Source organism: Megalops cyprinoides, chromosome 5, assembly GCF_013368585.1.
Source record: "Megalops cyprinoides isolate fMegCyp1 chromosome 5, fMegCyp1.pri, whole genome shotgun sequence".
Classification (NCBI taxonomy): Eukaryota; Metazoa; Chordata; class Actinopteri; order Elopiformes; family Megalopidae; genus Megalops; species Megalops cyprinoides.
This window is the reverse complement of record NC_050587.1, coordinates 34,204,494-34,222,763: the sequence shown is the minus strand read 5'-3', so window position 1 is coordinate 34,222,763 and position 18,270 is coordinate 34,204,494. Positions and strand designations below refer to the sequence as shown.

Below are 18,270 nucleotides of genomic sequence, written 5' to 3'. Positions count from 1 at the left end.
TCATTAGATGCCAAAGGCGCTTGAGGAAACAGGGCGGGGTTTGGCGGGACTCCCAGCATGCCAAGGGTCTCACCGACGCAGGCTCCGTTGGGGGACAGGCTGAAGCCTTGGGAGCACTCGCAGCGGTAGCTCCCTGGGCTGTTGATGCAGTCAGCATTGCGCTGGCACAGGCTGTCCGCACTGCTACACTCGTCGATGTCTGGAACAGAGGGGGCACATGGATGGACACACGGACAGGCACACCAACAGACGCACACGGACACACCTCGTTATTCTCCATCTTAAGACACGACGACACAAAGAAGCCAGGAGAAGTGCTTTATGTGGACAGTCCTTGCTACCTGAAGTCGCTCTGGATAAGAGCGTCTGCTAAATGAATGTAACGTACCGCAATGTAATGTACGGTACCAGTCAAAAGTTTGGACGCACCTGATTAAGATAACGGGAAACAAAGACATTTTGAACTAAAGACTTATGCTTAAATGTTTGAAATTTGTTTCTTAGACAAATATTAATAGTTGATGCCTATGAATGAATATCTTTCAAAAAAAATTAATTAAAAAAAATATTTTTGGCTACTTTGAAGAATCTAAAATATAAGATTTGCGCTGTTTCATAGTCCTGATGGCTTTAATATTTTTGCAAAATGTAGAAAATAGTAAAAATAAAGTAGGTGTGTCCAAATTTTTGACTGGTACCGTATCTGGCCCAGTGTTTCCCAACCTTTGTCCTGAAGTCACACAATGCGTGCCGGGTTTGTTCTAGACCTCAGACAGCAAGATACTGATCCTTATTTGACACCTCCACATTTAATCTGCTGTATTCTTTGAACTGCACTGTTGGAGGAATGTATGTTCTAATACGAAAGACAGCTGTTTATTCAACGTATTTGTGTTAATATTTGCCCCTAGAGGGGTTCTTATGCTTTAATCAAAACCAACACATGGTGCACCCCCAAGAACTGGGCCGGGAAGCGGTGATCGAGTAGAATATCAGGGTCACCCAGAAAGCAATATGCAATGGGAAAAGCATTCAAACCTTCAGTGCAGTAAAGTTGAACTATAATGTGCATGTAACCAATAAATCCACTAATTCTTCTGGATACAAATGACTTCAGTAACATTCTTTCTGGGCATTTTATTCTGGGAAGCCATTATTTTACATTAAGAAATACCATACAAATGGTCAGATGAAAAACTTAAAAGCTGGTTTATTTCAGGAACTGGTTCTACTGGTGTCATTTAGGTTTTAACTGTTTTACCACAAATTGCAACTATTCTAAAGGACAGATGTCTGCCGAGTACATTTATAATGAGTACAATGAGTATCAAACTAAAATAAATCTAGGATGATAAAATAAATAGACTGTAAGATTTTCTGTTAATGAATCTATCAGTTATGTTACAGATGCAAGCATTTAAATTAAATATTAACTAAATATATTAAGTGCAACAGTGGAAGTATGAGATGTCTCATTACATTCCACACAGTGATGCCTATGTCATCACAGAGGCCAAACCTCAGCAAAGGGACACAATCAGCAAAGATGAACTTGTTCTTATTACCATTTACCTAGTCTGATTCTCTTTTTTAGTCATATTTTCTCATAGGAAGTCAGGGCCAAGTCTGTACCACTGAAGACCCACGGCTGGTTGACTCTGTGTTTGCCCTCTGCATGAGCAACACCACTGACAGGGTTTACCAGGCACAGGGCCTTACCGCTGGGGTGAGCTCAAGAGCTCCAACATGCAAACTGGACTGGGTTGAAAGCGAACGGGTCTCATTGCCCCGATAGCACAGTTCAGGGGGGGTTGACCACAGCTGGACCACTACTGGGCCAAAGGGGAGATTCTCCCGCTAACCCGCAAAGGGAGCCTACTGGAGGCCAACGCCGCGTGCGCCGCTGCGGGCGCTTTGTGGAGACCAGACAGAATCGAGACAGACGGAGGGCTAATATTTTGAGAAGGAGGGGGAGGAAAAAAAGTGAAAGGAGGGTGACTGCCAAGCGAGACACGCGGGGCGAAACCCAACACTCACACTGTCTCTGGTCTGCATGTCTTCCTGTGCTCTTGAGCAGTGCCGTAATGAAAAAAGAACGTCCTTCAGGGGCCCTAGTGCTTCAGGTTCGACTAAGCTGGCTGACGCAGACCATACCAAAGGGCCGCGACACCCGCACGCTATGTAGAGGACGTCTCGCGTGCAACAGCACATCAAAAAGAGTCACCTAATACCTTCCACTTGATTTTAGAGGAAAAGAATGTTAAACAGATACTGCGGTGTCCCAGCGGGACTGTTAGTTGGAACGCCTGCACCTCTGACCAGCTAAAACTGGGTTTGGCCCTGGATGAAACCCTGGTTTCCGGTGATGGCCGGCATTTAAGTTACAGGCTTCCCAGAGCTGTAACGCTCCCAGACCCGTGGCGTGCTTGGCTTTTTTTTGTTGACTTTTTTTCTGCCATGTGAAAATACTTTGAGGCTGTATTATTACATAAGGAAATAAGGATGAGGACAAAAAAGGATAAATCTAGTGGATTTCTTTTTTTATATATAATTTCTTACTGCTGTCCCGGCAAGCAAAGCCATCTCACTAACCAGCTATTGAAATAAGAATATCAGTGCTGGACTCTTTCACTCACCTTCACAAACCAGCAGCAGGTCATTGTAGCTGAATCCTGTGGGACACTCACATCGGAAGCTCCCGATCTGATTGATGCAGACCCCGTTGGCACAGATTCCCGGTATCTCCCGACACTCATCGATATCTGCAGACAGCAGCAAAAGACCCTGAATTAAGCCCTGCCATGCCCCCATTGACAACCGAGTCAATGAAAAAAGCACTTTCCCACAATATGCCTCCCACAATGACCAAATGCAAGGAAGTAAAACACTTACTACAAGAGAGTGAGCTGACAATGACGGCCGTGTAAGAGTGGCACAAGTCTCACTTACCTACTGCTTTTCCAGTTTCAATGTCAAACTTGAACCCAGGAATGATGTTTCCGCAAAGTGTGTGATAGCCACCTGTAAAGCAAAAGCCACCGAAAAAAAGTCACCGTTCCTGAACCCCAATTTAAAATGGCGGTTTCTTAAGCAGTCCCGTTTATTCAATTAGGTACTAACCAATTCCAATGGCAGCTGATTAAAGTTACTCTAAAATCACTCTAGAACACATGGTTATTGCATACTTAAGTGCATTAAAATATTATATTGAATAATATAGTTCTTCTAACAAGTTCATCTGAGCGCCTCTAAACCAGCAATTAGTTAATTGTGATAGTTATCACAAAATTCAAAATACTAATCTGAATACAAGTGTACAATAATCATCAGTATTTAGCAAGCTTGAGCATGATCTCACACTACCTGTACTGAGGAGTGATTACATTATTGGATATACAGTTGTGTCATGATACACATATATTTATTTTACTCAATCTCTGGTTTCCAGATGCTCACTTGTGCCAGGTGCTGGGCAGGCCTCACAGGGCTTGTTCCAGGCCTTGCCCACATTGTAGGAACAGCAGCAGAGTCTCCTGGTGATGTTGATGGCCAGCTCATTCTCACACGCCGTGCCATTGTAGTTGCGGTAGCACAGACTTTTCCTCATATCTGGGAGTTTAAAATCGGCGTACATCAGGGGTCAGTCACTGGCCTTCCACACTATATTTCTTTATAACTAACAACACTGAAAATTAGATGAAGAGTGGGTGGGAAGGGCTTGTGGTGACTCACCCATGCAGTTGTTACCCCCATTGACCTGCATGTACTCTTGGGGGCACACACAGGTGTAGTTCCCCAGTGTGTTGTAGCAGGTGCCCGGTCCACAGATGCCAGGGTTTGTCACACATTCATCGATGTCTGGAGGGCATCGCAGAAGAGTTTAACGTGTGATGTCGGCACCAGAATTGTGCCTTCCTGGTGATCATCACCTTCAAAACTGCTAAGAGCACTCATTTCATATTTTATAACAGTTCTGTCCCAGAGTCGTTTGTAATTTAATGCACTGTAACATCATATTTAATCATGTTGTTTAATGATATTATACTTTCATAGCGTTTAATATAATTATGTTCAATGACATTTTGATTGTTGTACTATATGTTAGGTTAACAGGTAAAGTAAACAAATAAATGACATAGACATAGGAGCAAACCACTGACATCATAAGCAAAAATAAACTGCCTTAACTACACTGTAACAAGGCTTAATAGGCTTAATCTTTAAGAAAAAATAATTCTAGTAGTAGTAGTAATCAAATTATGCTCTTAGAGGACTATCAGCATTCCAGTCATTACTCCCACGTGTTTCTTCATGCAATGGAAACATCCCGCCTCTCACCCTCGCAGATGCGGGTCTCCTCGTTCAGATAGTAGCCGTGTGGGCAGTCGCACTGGAAGCTGCCAAACGTGTTAACACAGTTCCCACCCTGACACAGCCCTGGCAGGTCCTGGCATTCATCAATGTCTGAAAAAAAAAAACAGAGAGATTTCATATTCCAAATGACTACATACTTTATGCATGTAGCCATATGTGGCCCATATGTGGAAGACTTTGATGCGCATCTTCTGTTCATGTAAACGGGAGGTGGTGCAGTTTGGGGAGGTAGATTACCTTCTAATATGATCGTGATAGGGTTGAGTCTGAAGCCCTCCCCTCCAGGACAAAGTGTGTTATATTCCGCTGAAAGGAGACAAAAGGTGTTGCTTGTAAAATAAAGGTCATGGCCACCTTGAGCAGACACAGTGACAATCCCAGGCAGTCGTATTGGGTGTCAATTGTATTGTTAATTGTGATTGATACCGTTTTGTGGTTTTACATCATTTGTCATTTAATTTTCACATTTCTGTTACAGATGTTAAAATACTACATAAACTAATCCACAAATTTAAGTTCACATTAAATTAACATTATAGGTTTTATCAGTATTATCATCACAATTATTATGACTAACAATAATCAGCTATGCAAATCAGTAATGAAACAATTACAAATACTATATAAAAACTCATTAATGTCTCTGCAGTGTGAAGACCTGCTTTCTCCACACAAGTGAAGGGCAGCAGTGAACAGGTGAGTCTTACAGGTGTTGACGGCAGGGCAGAGTTCACAGGGGTTTCCCCAGGCCCGCCCCAAGGAACAGCAGCAGGAAGAGCGGCTGACGGACACGCCCACCTCCACGCTGCACGCCAGCCTCCCAGCGCCACGGTAACCGTATTCCAAGAAGCAGTTCCCCACACGGGTGTCTAAAGCAAGGGAAGGGGCGAATTCCACATGATGCGTGAATTATGGACTGAAAGCATACATGATCGCCAGTTGATTTAAGATAAGATAAGATAAGATAAGATAAGATAGTATTTTATTATTCCAAAAAAGAAATCGCTTTGCCAACAGTCAAGCATGTGGGAAAACAGAGCCACACAACATAAAACAATAGGACAATAAAAAAATGCAATTGCACTGGTAAAATAACATAACGCAAAATTGCATTAAGTGAGCTTATTGTATTTATATGCGGTTATTGCAAGTGAGAGGTTTCACAGTTAACTGCAGTTAAGTTATTGCACTGTGAAGGATTATATAGTGTGTTGTATTTATAGAACACTACAAATTTCGACCATCTACTTACAGTCCTGTGGAAGCTGAGACATTGGGAAGCAATTGGATCTATAGTCCTCTCCTACTTTTGTATGTGACCGATGAGCGCCAAGCTGATACTTCCACCAAAATCCAAATTTGTCGAGCAAATAGGATTTTGCTCACCACAGCTCACCACATCACACACATTTTTTAAGGGATCCTGAGCTCCTGCCAAAGGGGAGTTCAAACAAGGGGCCGCCGAGGGCGGAGTGAAACGGCTCGGCTTACCGACACAGCCGACCCCAGTCGGGTTGAGCTCAAAGTCGGGCGGGCAGTTGCACTCATACGACCCGGGCGTGTTCACGCACACACCATTCACACAGTTAATGGGGTCCAGGCACTCGTCCATATCTACAGGATAGCAAGAAAAAACAAACACCTCAGAGTTACATTCCCCCCCTATGTTTCTGCTGTTAAATGTAGCTTTGCCATTTTCAACTGCATAGATACACTTAAAAAACTGCTCTCTTATAAGTCTTTTTGACCACAATTCATATTGTCATGAGATGCATCTACAAGCTTTATATATGTATTTTGCATTGTGTGTAGGTATCTTTTTGGTTACTTCGTAGACATTCAAAATAATTCAGGTAATAATTCAACTTTCTGTCATGGACATGAAGAAAACACTGTTGTTACAGTTAAAACAGCCCTGAGCAGGAGATTTAATTTCTCAATTTCTGGCTCATTCAGCACAGGAAGAAGTGAATGAAGGGACATTTGAGCTCTCCGCTTTAAAGTGGACTCGAATGACAGCAACGTTACTGGGAGGCTGGCTACCGTAAAGCATTCGACCGCAGAATAACGCGTGTCGAACGCTAACCAGATTGTCTTTCGCCTTCAAACCTACAAACCGAGCTTGTGAAGCATGGAGTCATTTCCTCGTCAGGGGAAACCTTACACTCCGTTTAACACGGTCCAGTCAGTTAAGTAAGTGGAGCGGTAAAAACAGGAAGCTGACAGAGGTACAGGTAATGAGTCTACAGTGCAGCAGAGCACACCACAGATGCAGGCTGCCAAGGTGAAGGTCATACCTGTGCAGTTGCCCCCAGACCTGTCCAGCTCGTACCCGTCGTCACAGATGCACCGGAACATTCCCGGGAGGTTCTTGCAGGTGCCGAAGACACAAATATTCTGGAAGGAGCACTCGTCGATGTCTGCAAGTGTGTGTGAGAGCTTAATACAAAGTGGATTTTTTTTCCCCGTAAACTCTCAGAAGAGTTTTATTGACAAATTTATGAGCAAATTACATATAATAATAATTCCTGATACTTGGGGAAAATATGGGGGGTTCAATCTAACCGCTGCAATTTTTTTTTTCCTAATTTTAAATGTAAACACTTTTTACACATAATTTAGTTCAGTTAGGTGCATGCTGTGGTTAGTAAAAATGCTGTGAAAAAGATATTCTTTGAAACAAATGAACTTGAAGGGTTTGTGGACAATGTCCATTGATAGAAGACCAATACCCAATGCAGACCCACTGTAGGTTGGGTTTGTTCCACATGTATCACTCGTTTGGTTTCTGACAGCAGTCAACTGTCAGGAAATGCCCTTTGTAGATCAGTACATAATTAACAGCTCAATCAAAGGTAATTAATTAAAAGGCACAGCTGAAATGCAAACCAGTTGTTTGCTCAGGATCAGGTCTGAGGGATGACTGTTATTATGTCATTTTGGGCTGAGTCATCTTTGCCATATCTCTAGATGAGTGGGTTCATTACTGGCACAGTTTCTCCTGAGGTCAAAGCTTCCTGGCCCAGTAGGGAAGGGGACAGCAATGGCAAGGCAAATACAGTTACACCAGTTGGAACAAAATCAAAGTCTTTACTTTACAGAGATAGAATTTATGGGGATAGGGTCCTCCTTTGACCTTTACTGAATTAAAGTGTGTGTGTCCTTGTCTATGATGATGTGCATGAATTCACACACACAGACATAGGGACACACACACACACACACACAACGACATGCAAAATGTGCGCTGACTTCATGAGTAAACCTTCATGTTCTCTTTGCGAGACTCATGTGAAATAATGTGCTGTTATCAGTTTCATGTGACCAGGGGCCCGATGTTTACGGCAGCCACAATGTGCTTCTGTGTTATACTGTGGTCTGAGCTCAGAGGAAGACAGCTGTAGTCAACCCCCCCACTTCTCTTCTCCAGATGTGGTGATGGCTGTACACAAGATTCTCTCCACTCCAATTTCCCTTTCAGTGTCGTAGCAGATTACCGGTATAATTACTCTGGCCTACCTTGGCAGGTCCTGCTGTCAGGGGCTGGGGTGAAGCCCATCTCGCACTCGCAGCGGTAGCCTCCCGGAATGTTCAGGCACTGGCCGTTCTCACACAGGTTCACGTTCTCCGCACACTCGTCCATGTCTGCACGTCACAACCAGGTGACAGCGGAGAAAAGATCATGATGCTCACCTCACCACTCCACTCCATTTCTCCTACTTCAATATAACACCCCAAACACTGACATCTGGAATCCCAGTGAATGAAGACCAAAAAGCTTTAAAAAAAAACTTCCTCAAATCTAACTGGAAAATGTGAGGAACGTTTAATAAAATAAACTGCAAATACACAAAAGATATGAATTACTGACATTTAAATACATGTACCACTATATCTGTTCAAGAGTGTAGAATTGTAGCATTCTGACAATTTTGCAAATTTATTATACTAGTCATATTAAAATAAGAGATTATTTGAAAATATTTGTATTTCATGTTAAATTTTACTGTATAGTGACATAGATGACCCTCTCCCAGGTGAGTGCGCGTATGACTGTCTCCCAGGTGAGTGTGTGTGTTACTCTCTCCCAGGTGAGCAGGTTCAGAGCCGCGTCACCTGAGCAGGTGTATCCGTCTCCAGTGAAGCCCTCCATGCAGGAGCAGCGGTAGGAGCCGGGTGTGTTCAGGCACTTGGAGCTGGTGCTGCAGCGGTGTGTCCCGTTAGCGCACTCGTCCAGGTCTGTGTGGAGCATAACGCAGCGCCGCTGATTACAATACACACACAGAGCCACTTTGCTCCACAGTCAGATAAGATGTCTCTCTCTGACGACTTGCGGTTGCCAGATATGTTAAAAAAAAAAAAAAACAACTCATATTCCATCCTTGAAGTCGTTTCAGTATTTCAGTGGGGATGAGTTTGGACGTTACAAGTTGTATCGCATTACAAAACACCGTCCCACAATTCCTGCAAGAGCACTGTTTCTACAGCAGATGAAGGACAGGTTTAAAGAGGCTGATGGCTGATCTCTTTTTCGGGACACATTTGCGCCAGAGGTTGGTGTTGTTTCTGCGAGCCTTTCAGTGATGTGACTCATTGCACTCCTATCTGATCCCAGGAGGAATGAGAACTGGATTAAAGTAATACTCCCAGCATCCCTTTCATTCTCCTTTGATTTCAGACTCCAGGAGCAGCTGGGCCTCTTTCTTTTTTTTTTCTGGCGTATTCTGTCTGCACCCCCCTGTCTCCGGCCTGCATTAACGTCTTTCCTCCCATCTTGCTCCGCTCCCCCCGACTCCACACCCCCGCCTTCACTGCATGGTTGGCTGGTGTTTTTGAACCCCCCCCCCCGATCCACCGCCTGCTTGCCTCAGTGTCTCTGTACTCCATACTAAGAGTGGAGGAGTCTGTAACTCACACCGGCCTGATAGTGCTGATAGAAACACATCAGACACGACCCTGTTGATGTTAAGAGTGAGTGAGTGAGTGAGAAAGAGCAAGAGAAGGAAAGAGAGAGAGAGAGAGACAGAAAAGAAAATAAGAGACTATTTATAGTCCATAGTTTATATAATATTAATCCATTTGGTATCTGTTATTTCAACACATGCTTTGGCCACAAAACAGTACCCTTGTCATGCAAATTAAAGCCAATTGTACTGAAATGAATTGAAACAGAGAGAAAGACAGTGTAGGGGAGGGAGAAGGAGGGAGAGAGAGAGTTGGAGAGAGATGGAGAAAGAAAGGGAAGGAGCAAGAGGTAGCTGGAGAGAGAGAGAGAGGAGAGAGAGTCACTGATGGAACAGACACAGAGAGGAAGAGGAAGAGACAGAGAGAGAGCACAGTGCTTTTTGTGTAGTACAGAACAGTGGCTGAACTTTGGCAGAGAGAAAGACAGCACAAAGCAGACCGTGTTTCACTACAGTTTCAACAGGAAGCCAACCTATCTCGCTTTTTTATTCTGACCTGAGTGATATTATCAGGGGCTTACATACATGACCTAGAACCTGACAGGACCAGCCAGGGGACTTGGGCATAAAAAAGCACAGCAGGTTTATAATAGGGTAGCCCTGGGGTGACCAAAGATTCCTGGAATTGCTGAAGTGCAGCCGTGCATATGCGCCACACATGTTCATTTCTTTACCTTGGTTTACATGTCACACTGAGGACAAAGTGAAAATACAGAAAAAAGCACCACCTCAAAAAATGGCATCACCGCAAAACAAACACTGTTTTACAGCAAACAATTACAAATAAGACATTGTATCACTAAAAGCAGAGATAACAGATATATCCAAATCTGTTCACAGACCGACAAGGGCCTGTTAACCAGAACTGCGCGTGAAAATGAGCGGGGATGATCCAAGTAATTTAGGGGTGCCTGGTGGAAGGAGCTACGCGCTCACCGATGCACTTGACGCCGTTCCCCACCCAGCCCTCTCGGCAGGAACAGCGGAAACCCCCCGGGGTGTTGATGCAGGTGGCGTGGACGTCGCAGTTGTGCGCCCCGACCTCACACTCATCCACATCTGCACAGAGGAGATTTTCAACTATATTCACACACCATTCACCTCCAATTGCAGTGGTTAAGCAGATGAGCCTATATGACAAAGGCTGCAGGTTCGATTCCCATGTGGGACACTTCTGTTGTTTAGTTTAGTTTACTATGCAGTGACCTTGCACAACACAGCAGTTGCACCAGATTTAACTATGTACCTAACTTGCATCCGTAGTCCCTGGAGAGGACCCCTGAATGAGAGATTTAACCTAAACTGCTTCAGGATTTAAGTTATCTGCCCTGTATGAGCACATCTGGTAAGCAGTTAAGAGAATGTACCGATACTGTGTATGTGAGATACATTGATATGTATGTGTTACGTGTTTGTATGTAGTAGATTTCGATTTGTGGCCCATGTTTACCTGTGCAACCCGTCATGCCCTTCTTGACAGAGTAACCCCTCTGGCAGTGACAAATGAAGGAGCCTTTGGTGTTCTCACAGTCCCCAAACATGCAGATGTTGGGGTTGAGATCACACTCGTTCACATCTGGAAGAGAGGGAAGGAAATCTCAACGCGCCAGTCCACTTTTTGGATTCAAACTTGGAAAAAAAGCGAGTACACACTGAACCCACTGCACAGACGCCAGTCTCAGATTAGGCCCTCAGTGCTGCCTACTGTGCTATTGAAGTAAGTTACACCTAAGGCTCGGGATTAAGGACCACACCTTGACTCAACCAGTTTCTTCATTCCTAGCAGTATAAATAACATTTACTATAACTGCATGAAATGCGGTATATACCCACTGAGTGCACATCATATTGTGTGAGCAGATCTACGTCCTTCCTCAACCTTGTCTCTTTTTGTCTATTTAAACTCATATTTAGGTAGGGTCATTGGATTCTCTTTCCCTCTGCTGTCTTGCAGCATCGTTCAGAGGGCCAAAACAACAGCTCAGTGCTCCCAGTCTACATACAGGACAGATTCTGCCTCCGTGGCCCTGTAGCCTGAAGGCATGCCTCCTTCAAAGATTCAAAATGTACATTATAGGGAAAGCTCTGAAGCACAAGTGCAAGAGTGAGGAGTGCATCACAAGATATCTCTCACAAAACCCTTGGTTACCTGGTTGAGAGTGGAAGGGTTTGGTTCCAGGTTTTTCTTCATTACTTGTTGCTACACAGAGGCCCCATTCCTCTCTCAACTGGGACTACTCACCTCTATTAAATTTACCTGTATGCTACAACACCAAAGGAGTCCTTTCCTAGTTTCCACATTCTACGAAGCTGACTTGTGGCAGAGTGCGATAATATGGGTCAGAATCTGAACCTGATAGGCAAACCCACAGATAAAGGCCTTAAAATAAAAACACGTGCGGAGCACGACGCCCCTCCCCGTCTATAAAAAGGACGCATCGTCACACGGGGGCCTGTGTAAAAACCGCTCTACCTATGCAGATCCTCATGTCCAGGGAGGCCATAAATCCGTCGTAGCAGAGGCAGCGGTACTCTCCGGGGACGTTGCTGCACTGGCCGCCATCGCATATATCAGGCTCCTCCTCGCACTCGTCCACATCTGCCCGGGAACAACAGGAAAGAGAGCGGGGAGAAAACGGGCAACAGGGAGAACAGATGCTGAGCAGGTTCTCCGGGCTGCTAAGGGAGGAAAACAAGACACGTCTTTGGACGGCTGTTTAGAACCTCCTACCTGTAGACTGTTTACCTGTGCTGAATCACACACCGAAAGGGGTCAATTCCACACCAAAAATTATTTTACATTTTAAACAGTATAATGACTGATTGCCATGTTCATATACCATATGTAATTCTATGCCTATGGTGTAAAATCAAACATACTGTAAAATCATGCAAAATCATACAGTGTAAGATACTGTGCATAATTCATGCAGAATCTTGTACAAGATGATAATTGTCAGTAATTGATCTGAAATGAAAGTACTACATTTTTACATGTATTTAACAAGATCTTCCTTACATTTTGGAATCCCACATATTGAAATACATGAAATATGCAACATTAATTTTTTTTTTTAATGTAGCAGATAAAGGTGTAGCTGGTTTACCTGTGCAGCTCCTCTGGTCGGGCATCAGGGCATAGCCTTCGCTGCAGCTGCAGGTGTAGCTCCCCTCCGAGTTGGTGCAGTGGAGGTCACACCCGCCGTTCTCTATGGTGCACTCATCAATGTCTGCAAAAACAGTGGGAATGATTCAACCACAGGCATAATTGCGCTATAACATTAACTGTGTTTGCATAAAGGAGCCCCCGCCCACTGGGGGGGTGAGACTCGTACCCACGCAGCCCTGCCGGTCCGGGGTGGCCTGGTACCCGGAGTCGCAGGAGCAGTGGTAGGTGCCCACCACGTTCACGCACTTCCCATGCGGACACAGGCTGGAGCTCAGCTCGCACTCGTTGACGTCTGTGCGAGATCGTTGTTAGAGGAAAACACCACGACTCCATTTCTGAGAGATATCACTGGACGGCAAGGTCATTCCCTGTGCTGTTTGTCCTCCAGCGCTGTACTGTATGTGCATGTGTAATTTGACCTGCTAATTTAGCTAAACAGGAGCCACAAGAAAAGTCAGTGATCTCTAGCATTGGTATACAGTTATATTGCATGACCCATACTTAAATGTAGAGGCTATACACAGACAAAATAGGAATTTTCCCTACAAAAGCCTGCATGCTCTGCAAGTCACAGACCCTTCTCTAAGATGGTAAGGAAAAACCTTGTAGTGCAGGGAATACGCCTGATCACTGCAGCCTGACAGAGAGTGCCGTCTTGCACTTCACTGTAGACTTGGTGAGTTGATGTTCCAGCAGGGGGCGGTGTTACCACCACGGGCTCACTCACCGATACAGGAGTTTCCGTCCTCAGAGAGCTGGTGGCCGGGAGGGCAGATGCACTGATAGCTGCCCTCTGTGTTCTCACATTCGCCACCATGACAGAGCGCTGGGTTTCTCTCACATTCATCAATGTCTGTCAATCAGACACGTAAAGCCATCAATCAACGATAACGACCACAAGGATGGTGACTCTTCAATGGGCAGCAACATTGACAGACATTGGGCTGCGCTGTATGGAGCTATTATGGGACTCTACCACCGTTTATAAAAATAAACACTGTTACAGTACGTAACCACTGTTGGTTAATCCAAGATTTTAGCTCTATGTGAACGCCCAGTTGTCAGAAAATTCTTTTTTGGTCCATAAAAAATGAGGACGATATTATTAGCACTTATCTAGACCATGATATTACAAAAGTGGCACCCATTTTACATGGTCCATGTAATGGTCATGTGATCATAACTAACAGTTGTGCCGCTCAGCCCCCTGAACACTAGGGGGCGATGTTTAAAGAGGGAGGGAGAGGTGAGTGGGAGTGGAAAGGAAGGCACTCACCCATGCAGTTCTTCATCATCATGAAGCCGCTCTCGTAGCCCTTGAAACACTGGCACTCGAAGCTCCCGGGAGTGTTCACACAGGCGCCCTGGCCACACAGGTCAGGCGAGATGCGGCACTCATCGATATCTGTATGCAAAGACACAGACAGGCATCACCAATCTGTGGACAACAGCGTGGGCCACTGCACTGCCTGTGCAGACTACCACCAGGCTGTTACAAAGGAGCTGCACCATCAGATTCAGTGTTTTTACACTAAAAGCTAAAGCTAATTGTTCAACTTTTTAACAATTGCACCTTTACATTTATTACTATAGACAGGGTGTGTATTTTTCTGTTTTAACTCTGTTTTAATAATCAAAACAGCAATCCTGATGACTTAAGTTACAGGTTTTGTTTGTTTAACTCTTAAAACACCATTTTAGAGCAACATGTAGCACATCAACTCAAACATGCACTAAATCTTTCATTTCAGCACCCTACAGATATCACCTTCACTTGCTTCAGTTTCTCACTTATGCCAGCTTACATGATCATACCTGTGTCTGCATGCTATCTGTACCAACATCTACATTTCTAAGTCACCTGTGAGTGTGTCGATGAATCGTGTGTCATGTGACCCTGCGTCACTGTCTCACCTGTGCAGTTGCGCTCCTCCATGTCCAGGGCAAAGCCGCCGTCGCAGCGACACCTGAAGCTGCCGATGGTGTTGCGACACTTTCCGTGGGTGCAGATGGTGGGGAACACCTTGCACTCGTTCACATCTGCCTCAGACAGACACAAGTCCCGCGGATAAACAGATTCAGCACATCAAGCGCTCAGTTGAAACACAACAAACACGTTAACAAGGGAACCACACAGGTGAAGGAAGTTTAGACACCGCCATTCCAGCATAAAACATTTTAACGGAAGGAACTACTACGCAGAAACCCCTAAACAATATAAAATGTCATCTTATTACAGAGGTTAAGGAGCTGACCCTGTAAACCCATAAGCCTATAAAAGGTTTGACTCCCAGGTAGGGGCACAGCACCCCTTGAGCAAGCAGTATATACCTGAATTGCTTCAGTAACTATCTAGCTGTATTAATATGAAATATCTCGAAAATGAGCCATGTGAGTTGCCATAGATAAGATCTGTTAAATAAGTAAACAAATGAGTAAATAAATGAATAATGCAAAGTACCAGACCATGCTAATTTATGCCTCAGTGTCTCTATCTGACACATTCTCTCATAATCCGTGAGAAACTCTGAGCTCTGAAGCACGTGATCCTGAACAGCAGGTAGGAGTTAAAGTCTGAGGCCGTGGTGTCACCTTTGTAGAAGGGTCTCCCGGTGAGCATGTCCCCCCTGTTGGCGAAGCCGGGTCCCCGCGGGCAGAGCGCCTCGTAGTCACGGCTGCCGGGCTCGGGGCATGCCTCGCACTCCCTGCCCCAGGCCGCGCCCACCGTGCAGCAGCAGGCGTCCATGCGGAAGCGTCCCGGCACGGGCTGGGCGCACACGTCCTCGTCCCACGTCAGGTAGCAGTGCTCCGAGCGCACGTCTGGACAGTGTTGGGGAGTAGTGAACTACATGTAATTAAACTAGTAGTTTAACTACATTTTGCAGTAGCTTCCTGGTAGTTCAATTACATTCATATTTGCATAGTGATTCAAGTAGTTAAATTATTTTTATTTTTTTTTGGCATTTTTTGTGTAGTTAACTACTGAAACTACAGACAATTTTAGGCCACAAAAAGCTGACATTCCTTGCACTTTCCCATGAATAGTGGGGTATTTTTTTTTTTTTTTTGGTTTATGTATAAACTGTGAACAAGTGGGCAGTTTTTGCAATAAACTCAATTGAGTGGCATTTTTTGGCTGGCATGTGACTTTTTTATATTATATTTTGTTATAATTTCGTATCACATGTACATTGTCAATTTGATAATTTTTTCACCAAGTAGTTTGAACTGCTTTTTCTAAGTAGCATTAGTTAACCAAACTAGATCTCTCCACAGGGTAGCTTTGCTGTAGTTCAACGTCTTCCAGTGTGAAGTAATTGGTTGCTTGCAAAGCTATGCTTCCCAAACACTGCGTCTGGAGGAGAGGACGCGGTGATGTCACTACCGCAGGCAACCGCCAAGCCCTGCACCCCGGTCTCACCACTGCTGAGAGCTTACTGACTGTATATATGGAATTTACTTAGAGTAGCTCACAGAGCATACAGATATACAGTATTGACGCTTGGTGCCACTTCTGCATTTAATTTAAACTTTTTCATTTAAACTTCTAAAGATAAGACAAGCATGCCATATGTTATTACCCAATGTCAATACTTCAGTTTTGAATATCGTTATCTATTGATACGTCACACGGTTAAATTAAATTAATTAAACCCAGTACTATCCTTTGTAAAATAGTTTTTTTTTATTGGAACTCATTTATATTGCTATGACTTTAAACATTTAGACTGCTGACCTTTGTAAAGTATCTATGTTTAACTGAAGCTCATTCATATCACTATGACTATGAATTTTACACATTTGGACCACTAACATGTACACACCGCTTCAGAGAATTCCATACAGCAATAGGGGACTTTGTCGCCTGAACTGACCACTAAACCATCATCTTCCTCACTTCTTCATCACACTCACCGACACACACACGGCCCGACCCATCCAGCGTGAGTCCTTCGGGGCACTGGCACTTGAAGGAGCCCTTGGTGTTCACGCAGCGGCCATTGGGGCAAACGCCAGGGAAGACTTCACACTCATTCACGTCTGTGTAAACACAGAGAGCAATCCACATGCCTCATGTCTCCACAGACTCACAGTCATATGTTTACACGCCTACAAAAATGTGTTTTAGCTCCAAGTGGTGAGGGGGGGCTGTTCTTTGAACAAATATGAATATTTTATTGTCAATCAACTAAAAATGTTATCTGCAGAATGTCAACAGGCACTGCATGATTACACCTCACAAACCAAATTGGTGAACCGTAGAAACTGAGTTCAATAGTTTTATAGCTAGGTTATGCAAATTCAAAAAAGGCGCTGACAGATATAAGCTCAGGTTGCCTATATTGAACTTGGATTTGCACCAAGTGTTTGTAACTGGATCTAGTAATTATATATCAATGGCAATGACAAATGCTCAAGAAATCCAATCCTTCCCTGAATTTATTTTTATTTCTTGAGAGTTACCAGATGAGCCTTTGAATAAATTTCATTGTACAGTATGGGAGCTATGGTACTCCATGTTGGTTATAGGTAATCATGAAAATATTTAAATCACCATAAAAATTTCACTCACCCAATTGATCAAATTTTCAAATGTTATTTTCAGCTCAAAGGAAAAGATAAGCTGCCCTGCATGGCTAAATCTTGCATGCACTCATCTTAGGCTGGGATTGTGTATGACCACATTCCACTGAGTTATTTTTGACCACATAAACACAGCCATGCGCTCCCTCTTTAAATCACTGTGCAAGACACCTGATTTGGGAAAAACCCCACTCCATCCATCACTTGCAGGAATGCTTTCTATTCCCCTGACCTTTCAAATAAATGAATCCTGTGCTGTACATTTACAAGTGAAGAACTGGCTTGTTCAGCAAATTGGCTGAGTAGATCTGATTTGAGATACCAGCGGACTGACTGTGACATTCATGTTTGAGTGCAGCGTGTGGAGACCTTTGAGCAATTCATCCTCCAAGTATTCATCTTACCTCTCCCCCCAACCAATGGAAAAATGTGACACACAATCCACTTCAGCAATGATTCAAAGTGGTTAATTGCCTCAGAGTGACACGCTTGGTCAATATCTTCACAAGAAGGACAAATACTGAAAAACTACCACATATGGCAGGTCTTCACAAGCTCAAAGAAAAAGGAGGCATCTGATGAGCACATCCTCGAGTGCTTAGGTCAACTGTGAGACAACAGCCAATGGCGGAAGAGGGTTCGGTTGCAGAATCCATCATGTTTGTACATTATCTGCCCTGCAGCCAGTTACCTTCACACACAATTCCTCTCGGCCGTGCAAACCCCCTCGAGCAGACAGGATCTACAAGAAAAAAGGAAATATACAATTATGTATGTCTTTATACATTGATTAGAAACATATCAAATGCCATTCGCTTTATAATGGCAAATAAAACACCCATGGCAGAGATTCGGAGACCAGGCCAGACATAACACAAGAAAATTATTGCAATATGGTGCAGATTAATATTACAATGAGTCCAGCAACACTGCACACCAGAAGAAATACCATACATAATTTACAGAATGAGACAGTCATGTAAGAGAAATTACTGAAGCTGGGCTCTGCAAAACTCTAGTGCAAGTGAGGATAAATATGGTGATAAAATCAGGCTGAATGCATAAAACAAAAAGATTTCACATGGCAGTAGTCAAGAAACTGGTTACAGCACCAGCTGGCTGGCCTAAGATAACATTTCATTTGTTGTGCTTTTCCCTTGCACTACTGAGGGGTTGTCA

The 18,270-nt window shown here is 44.0% G+C and overlaps 1 protein-coding gene across 1 annotated transcript in view; it reads right to left on the bottom strand.

The window, feature by feature from the left end:
- Window positions 1-18,270, bottom strand: part of LOC118778447 (fibrillin-2-like) — an 86,397-nt gene that overhangs the window by 16,941 nt on the left and 51,186 nt on the right. Inside the window, exons 22-44 of the mRNA XM_036529977.1 lie at window positions 17,783-17,833; window positions 16,423-16,548; window positions 15,100-15,327; window positions 14,422-14,547; window positions 13,784-13,912; window positions 13,235-13,360; window positions 12,674-12,799; window positions 12,446-12,568; window positions 11,812-11,937; window positions 10,789-10,914; window positions 10,275-10,397; window positions 8,491-8,613; window positions 7,894-8,019; window positions 6,672-6,794; window positions 5,866-5,988; window positions 5,082-5,243; window positions 4,612-4,680; window positions 4,339-4,464; window positions 3,733-3,858; window positions 3,457-3,609; window positions 2,950-3,021; window positions 2,637-2,762; window positions 74-199 (exon numbers count right to left, since the gene is read on the bottom strand). Coding sequence (XP_036385870.1) covers window positions 74-199; window positions 2,637-2,762; window positions 2,950-3,021; window positions 3,457-3,609; window positions 3,733-3,858; window positions 4,339-4,464; window positions 4,612-4,680; window positions 5,082-5,243; window positions 5,866-5,988; window positions 6,672-6,794; window positions 7,894-8,019; window positions 8,491-8,613; window positions 10,275-10,397; window positions 10,789-10,914; window positions 11,812-11,937; window positions 12,446-12,568; window positions 12,674-12,799; window positions 13,235-13,360; window positions 13,784-13,912; window positions 14,422-14,547; window positions 15,100-15,327; window positions 16,423-16,548; window positions 17,783-17,833 — 2,865 coding nt within the window. The remainder of the gene's footprint in view (window positions 1-73; window positions 200-2,636; window positions 2,763-2,949; window positions 3,022-3,456; window positions 3,610-3,732; window positions 3,859-4,338; window positions 4,465-4,611; window positions 4,681-5,081; window positions 5,244-5,865; window positions 5,989-6,671; window positions 6,795-7,893; window positions 8,020-8,490; window positions 8,614-10,274; window positions 10,398-10,788; window positions 10,915-11,811; window positions 11,938-12,445; window positions 12,569-12,673; window positions 12,800-13,234; window positions 13,361-13,783; window positions 13,913-14,421; window positions 14,548-15,099; window positions 15,328-16,422; window positions 16,549-17,782; window positions 17,834-18,270) is intronic.